This window comes from Aristolochia californica, unplaced genomic scaffold (genome assembly GCF_029961685.1).
Source record: "Aristolochia californica isolate CCGP_79_NKW_82.1479 unplaced genomic scaffold, dmAriCali1.0.hap1 SCAF_11, whole genome shotgun sequence".
NCBI lineage: Eukaryota > Viridiplantae > Streptophyta > Magnoliopsida > Piperales > Aristolochiaceae > Aristolochia > Aristolochia californica.
The window spans coordinates 4,980,576-4,988,103 of record NW_027181782.1 but is presented as its reverse complement, the minus strand read 5'-3'; the positions used below and the strand labels follow the sequence as shown (position 1 = coordinate 4,988,103).

The 7,528-nt window shown below is 39.8% G+C and overlaps 1 protein-coding gene across 1 annotated transcript; it reads left to right on the top strand.

Moving 5' to 3' along the window:
• The first annotated feature begins 748 nt into the window (after nucleotides 1-748).
• LOC137943522 (kiwellin-1-like) lies at nucleotides 749-7,042 on the top strand. The gene is made up of 2 exons (XM_068789016.1): nucleotides 749-1,317; nucleotides 6,568-7,042. The coding sequence occupies exons 1-2, from the start codon at nucleotides 749-751 to the stop codon at nucleotides 7,040-7,042; spliced, it is 1,044 nt and encodes a 347-aa protein (XP_068645117.1).
• Nucleotides 7,043-7,528: the final 486 nt, after the last annotated feature.

The window sequence follows — 7,528 nt, the reverse complement described above, 5'->3', positions numbered from 1 at the left end:
TAAATAAGATAGATTTAATTTTTTAATTTTTTATTAAATTTTTTAAATAATTTATTATTTTATATATAAGGTAAAAAAAAGTGTATTTAATTTTTTAAAAATTTATTCAAAATTTTATCATGTAATGACGTGGCATAATACATGTCAACTATACTAACATGGCAGACGATGTGTTAATCTATAGTATCGCACTGATGATGTAGCGACGTGTAAGCAGTCAAAGCTTACGTGTCGCCTTTGACTGTCCACATGTATAGTGGACCGGTCAAAGTTAAGTAGTTTTGCAAATAAGTTGGATTCGTCGTTGTTTTCATAAATAAGTTTTTTTAAATTGGTATTTTGGTAAAATTCTCATTTATTTTTCGTATGACCTTTTTGTACTTGGACACTTTTAAATGACTTCTAATTTGAGATGTTGAGTTAGGAACTAAATAAAAGCGAAACTAAAATCAGAGGTGGGCACCAACCAGAGTAGCCAAGTTATTTTTAAATTGGCCGTGAGAGTTGCCGTAGATGGAAGAACCTTCTGCTAAACCCTTATTTTGCTGGACATGCTGAAACCAACCTGTTGATTCACTCGACGTACGTTGTCTGATGGGGGCTCTTAACCTCTTGGGATCCTTTCTTTGTCTACAAGAGGAAGAAGCATGAGTTGGTCGAGCTTTCAGTTTCCCCTATAAATGCAACGCAGCCTTCAAATCCTCTCCAAGACGAGTGAAAGGTAGCAGAAACCCAATACAAATTAAAGATGGCAAAAGCTCAACAATTACTTGCTCTGATGTCCATGCTACTGCTGGCAACGACTCTCAATCTTGTGAGCTGCTACTCTTCCTCCTCCCTCGGCAGTTGCAGCCCTAGTGGGTATTTGAAAGGCAAGACGGGAAAGTGTAACACAGAGCATGATTCCGACTGCTGCAAGGCCGGTAAGTTGTACCCACAGTATCGTTGTTCTCCTCCCATAACCGGCAACACCCGTGCAACCATGACGATTAACAGCTTTGCGAAAGGCGGTGATGGCGGAGGTCCATCTGAGTGCGATAACAAGTACCACAGCGATGAGGAGTACGTGGTGGCGTTGTCGACTGGATGGTACAACCATGGAAGTCGTTGCCTCCAAAAGATCAGGATCAATGCGAATGGAAAATCTGTTTTGGCTAAGGTTGTCGATGAATGTGATTCCGTCTATGGTTGTGATTCTGATCATGATTTCCAGCCCCCATGCCCCAACAACATTGTCGATGCTTCTCCTGCTGTCTGGAAGGCGCTTGGCATCCCCAACTCCGAGGTCGGAGATTATGATATCAACTGGTCAGATGCGTAATGATTGTCTTCTTAATGTTGGCCTCTCAACTTGATATATAGATCAAAGTAACGAGTTTGTAAACTATATGTGTATCTGAAACAAATAATGAGTTCTTCTTTTCTTTCTGTTTGGTACGTAATCGAGTTCATTTTTATACAGATCTGGTAAAGAAAAAAAAGTAGTAGAGGAAGGCGTTGAAGGTAGCCAGAGAACAATCGATGCACCTATTTTCCTAATCTATTCATTTTCTTTCTCTTTGTTTTCAGTAAGTCACTGCAAATAATAAATTAAATTATCTGTCTTGGCATTTTGATTGTCTTCGTAATCAAGCGCAAGCACGAGAAAGAGTTGGAAGCTATTGAGCAGTACCAAGGATGAGAAACCCAGGAGGCAGCTTCTCAAACGCAATGTTCTTAGATTGGGAGATCAAGGAGAACACGTTGGTTTTGGAAAACGAAATGTGTCAGCATTTATCTGGCAACATGTTTCCATTTTCTTACTTTGGGGAAACAAAAACACTAGGTAAAATGGAAACTAACCAAAAAATTTATGGTTTTTGTTGAATTTCCTGATTTCTCTGTTCTGGCTCTATTTGGCTTGGTTGTCAGTTGTTGAAACCAATGCGTTAAAAAGTTCGAACCTGCTAGGAAAGCAACCCCACGAATATTATACATGGACTGGCCTGGTCGATACAAACAAATATTCCAACATTCCCCACACGGGAAAAACCGGTGGACAAATTCACCGGAAAAATCTAGGACAAATTCGATGGGAGCGGAATTCGAACTTGGGACCAACCTGCTCTGATACCATGTTGAAACTAGTGCGCTAAAAGGCTCAAACCTGTTAGGAAAGCAACCCTAAGACAAATTCACCAGAAAAACCCGGGACAAATTCGGCGGGAGTGGGATTAGAACTTGGGACCAGCCTGCTCTGATACCATGTTGAAACCAGTGCGCTAAAAGGCTCGAACCTGTTAGGAAAGTGTGGAACTGTATTTGTATCACTCGGGCCAGTCCTTGTATAAGGTACTGTTGCGCGTCTCACTAATACCTCGAGGTTTTAGCACTACTGGTTTCAACATGGTATCGGAGCAGGTTGGGCCGGAGTCGAATCCCACTCCCCCCTGAAGGCCACGAATTTGGCCACCGAATTTCCACGGGTATTGCCCGTGCGGGGGAGTGTGGAACTGTATTTGTATCGCTCGGGCCAGTACTTGTATAAGGTCTTGTTGTGCCTCTCACTAATGCCTCGAGGTTTTAGCGCAACTGGTTTCAACAGAAAGCAACCCCACGGATCTTATACAAGGACTGACCCGGTCGTTACAAACAAATATTCCAACACTCCCCCCGCACGGGGAAAACCCATGGACAAATTCACTAAAAAAACCCAGGACAAATTCGGTGGGAGCGGGATTCGAATTCGGGACCAACCTGCTCTGATACCATGACCAATGCGCTAAAAGGATCAAACCTATTAGGAAAGCAACCCCACGGATCTTATACAAGGACTGGCCCGGTCGATACAAAAAAATATTCCAACACCAGTTGCTCTCTCCAGTGATACTGCTCGGTGATCATGTTCTGACTGTGGAGTTACTATACCGAGTTTATTCATCTCATTTATCCAGCTATTGAGCAAGTCCAGTTAATTCCAATTGATTTATTTTCTGAAGATTGCCGAGCTGGTTTCTCCTTTTCTTTTGTAATTGATCTGCAGTATTGCGGCTTGAACAACTAATCCTCCCTGGTTCCTTTCTTCTTATTTCCAAAACTAGACATCGTAACTAGACGATTGCTTCGACCTGCATTGCCGTCTTCCAAGCCAATTACTAGCTCTACTTTCAGCAGATCTTTCCCTGTTGTTGCATTGTTGTCTAGCTTCTGTCATCCTTCCAATCGCAACAACTTGATCTTTATTTATGGAACATTACTGGTTCATCGTTGTTCTTCCGCTGATGGGAGTTTATGATCGTTCATAAAGTTTCCTTCACTCACTGTTGCTTCTCCTGGATCTTACAACTATCTTTTGAGCAGTAATCAGTCGTTGTTGGTTTCGGAAATTCGTCTTCGATGTCTCTTTGCTGGTTCCACTATCTATCGATTGTTATTGCCGATTGATTTTTGGAAGCACTTAACTGCCATTGTGCCAGATTTGTTTTTGTTTCTGGAGGGCGAAGACGACTGCTATTTTTGAATTAATTAAACTACCACCAAGTTAGGTGGTTGTTTCAATTTAATTTTCTGAGTTAACCCAACGAACCAGCAATATATTGTTCTGCGTGACTTGGACCGATGATTTGCTTGAGTCAGCTCAGACCGAGTCAACTTGGACCCGAGTCAGTTTCACTCAGTCCACTTGCTCCCTACCTCTGGTATACCGGTTCAGGTCCCGAGTTCAATACCGATTCCTCCCACGACTCGACCTAGTTGCTTGCCTCAATCTGACTCGGTCCCTTGGCTTTGGCTTGATTACCATCTTGGATTTTCGGGAGCTTATTACTCGGTTCATATTTATTACTTGGGGCACAACTTCCTTATTCAATGACAGACTCACTGCGGATTATTTCATATGTCCTTATTACTCTTAAGGACTTCCATTAGTTGGTACGTGTTATTTGGGCAATTGTCCATTTCTACTGCTGCTATTGTGTCTTTTTTATTGAGACTTTATTACTGAAGAAGAACTCCTCAAATGTTTTCCTTGGATTCATTATTTGCTGATTGTTGTCAACATTTGTTCATTGGTTCATATGATGGAGATTTGCGTTACTAGGAAAATAAAGCACATGGTGGCCCCAACATCTTATTTTCCTTTGATTCTCATTACCCTCTTATTATTTGGCAGTCTTTTTCTTACCATTATTTATTTGACTCTCACTTACCCCTTTGGCCAACCTCTTTTGGATCGTTGTTTTGGTTGGTCTTTTGTATATACATGAGTGTTTTGAAATCCTTTGAGACTTTTTATTGGTACCCTTGGGTCATTTATCATCGTTTTGTGAATGACAAACATTACCCATTTTAGTGATTATTATCACTATATTTATTTAAAATCATTTGATGTTGGTTTCGACTTTTTACCCATTTCTACCTTTTGAGAGTCTGTGCCTAGTGTCATACTTATCCTTGGGACATTGTGATGGAAGAACTTTTTGCTAAGCCTATGTTATTTGTTTCAAGATGGGATTACTACCATTACCTCCCAACTTGAGGGGGAGTGTTGGAAGATATAATGTAATTAGGGTATCATTTATATAATGAATTTATGTTTGATGTCTCTTCTTTACTCTTACTAGGGTGAAGGGCATAATTATAATATTTTACTTTTATCAGTTATAAATATAGCTTAAGGGGGAGGGTTTGGACACAAGTCCATAACCTCATTCTTTCTCCCTTCTCTTCTCCAATGTGTATTCATCTTCTTTCTCCATGAAGTAATCCATGGTTGAGGGTGAGTTAGTATGAAAATTGAGGAAGTCTTTATATGGGCTTAAATAGTCTCCTTAGGTTTGGTTTGAAAATTTTAGCCATGCAATGTTGCGGTTTGGATTCAACAGGTGCTCAGTAGATAACTTTGTCTTAGTTAAGAATACATTAAAGGGAAAATCATTACTAACAGTTTATGTAGAGGATATTGTCTCAACTGACAGTGATGTAGATGACATAAAAAAGTCAAAGAGAAGATATGAAAAGAATTTAAAACGAAGGATCTTGGACTTCTAAAATATTTTCTGGGTATTGAGGTATTCCGGTCAAAGCATTGGACTGTATTATCTCAAAGAAGGTATGTTTTAGAATTGCTTGTGGACACATGGATGATGGGATGTCGATCAGTGGACACCCTTATGGATGCCAACACAAAGTTATATGTATGCTCTGGAGAAGATGTCGATATAGGTAAATATTAGAGGCGTGTGGGAAAACTCATGTACCTCATAGTGACAGACTATATATATCATATGTAGTAAGTGAGGTGAGTTAGTATATGTGTAAACCACAACTTACCCATTGGCAAGCCTTGGAGACAATACTGAGATATTTAAAAGGAGATCCAAAGAAAAGGCTTCTCTATAAGAATCATGGCAACTTCGACATAAAAGATTTTTCATATGTAGATTGGGCTGGATCACCTGATATCAATAAGTCCACTTCAGGGTAATGTACCTTAGTTGGAGGTAACCTGGTTACATCGAGAAACAAAAAACAGAATATTGTTGTGAGGTCTAGTGTAGAAGCAGAGTACATAACTATGGCCTACACAGTCAGTGAGCATCTATGGATTAGATCTCTTCTTATAGAATTGAAATTCTATATAGAAGTTTCTATGGAATTATATTATGACAATCAGACAACTATTCATATCACCTCAAATCATGTCTTCCACAAAAAGACAAAATACATTAAGGTAGATTGCCACTTTATACAGGAGAAATTTTAGGCTGGTATCTTATTTCTAGGACATTCTTGTATGGATATGTTACAAACTACTTATTTATGTTGAATTTTTTGAGAAGATAACTTATTGTATTAATTGAGTAAAATGAGATGTATTTATAATAGAAAAAACAAGTAGAATCAAATTACAATTAAATTACCTATGTCCTATTACTAAAATAAATAAAACTCCTCTAAACAAAAACACTTGAGGCAGTGGAGTAACTGAATTCGTGTCGATGTATTCCAGATCCCTTTCAAAGCGAACAAAAACCCTTTAAAGTACTAAGCTTTCTGCAATTAATTTATTAATTTTTAGTTTACAGTTTCAAAGTAGATTTATTTTTCATACAACCTTTCTGTACTTAGACACTTTTAAATGATTTCTAATTTGAGATGTAGTGGTAGGCACTAACCAGAGTAGCCAACCAACCAGAGTAGCCACCAACCAGAGTAGCCAAGTTATTTTTAAATTGGCCGTGAGAGTTGCCGTAGATGGAAGAACCTGCTGCTTAACCCTTATTTTGTTGGACATGCTGAAACCAACCTGTTGATTCACTCGGCGTACGTTGTCTGATGAGGGCTCTTAAGCTGTTGGGATCCATTCTTTGTCTACAAGAGGAAGAAGCATGGGTGGGTCGAGCTTTCAGTTTCCCCTATAAATGCAACGCAGCCTTCAAATCCTCTCCAAGACGAGTGAAAGGTAGCAGAAACCCAATACAAATTAAAGATGGCAAAAGCTCAACAATTACTTGCTCTGGTGTCCATGCTACTGCTGGCAACGACTCTCAATCTTGTGAGCTGCTACTCTTCCTTCTCCCTCGGCAGTTGCAGCCCTAGTGGGTATTTGAAAGGCAAGACGGGAAAGTGTAACACAGAGCATGATTCCGACTGCTGCAAGGCCGGTAAGTTGTACCCACAGTATCGTTGTTCTCCTCCCATAACCGGCAACACCCGTGCAACCATGACGATTAACAGCTTTGCGAAAGGCGGTGATGGCGGAGGTCCGTCTGAGTGTGATAACAAGTACCATAGCGATGAGGAGTACGTGGTGGCGTTGTCGACTGGATGGTACAACCATGGAAGCCGTTGCCTCCAAAAGATCAAGATTAATGCGAATGGAAAATCTGTTTTGGCTAAGGTTGTCGATGAATGTGATTCCGTCTATGGTTGTGATTCTGATCATGACTTCCAGCCCCCATGTCCCAACAACATTGTCGATGCTTCTCCCGCAGTCTGGAAGGCGCTTGGCATCCCCAACTCTGAGGTTGGAGATTATGACATTAGCTGGTCAGATGCGTAAAGATTGTCTTCTTAATGTTAGCCTCTCTACTTGATAAATGTTTGTGAAACAAATAATGAGTTTCTCTTTTCTTTCTGTTTGGTACGTAATAGAGTTCATTTTTAAACACAACTGGTAAAGAAAAAAAAAGTAGTGGAGGAAGACGATGAAGGTAGCCAGAGAATAATCGATGCACCCATTTGCCTAATCTATTCATTTTGTTTCTCTTTGTTTTCAGTAAGTCACTGCTAATAATAAATAACATCCTATTTCTTGGCATTTTGATCGTCTTTGTAGTCGAACGCAAGCAGGAGAAAGAGTTGGAAACCCCTTGATATGATACAAAACTCCAATCTGTCATTGAGGTAGACGTAGACCAAGATTAGAAAACTCAAATAGAAAACTCCTAGAGAGATTCTAATTGCTTAGGATTTTGATAGTTTTTAGCCTTGAGTTTTGAAAGAGGATGCCTGAAACTGCAAGTTGATAACACCTGTGTACCAAGGA

What these genes read in the sequence shown, in the direction of transcription:
- LOC137943522 (XM_068789016.1), top strand. Translation starts at nt 749, where the DNA reads ATGGCAAAAGCTCAACAATTACTTGCTCTGATGTCCATGCTACTGCTG. An exon ending in GATATCAACTGGTCAGATGC is followed by an intron (nt 1,318 to 6,567) that starts GTAATGATTGTC and finishes CTCCCTCGGCAG; the next exon opens with TTGCAGCCCTAGTGGGTATT.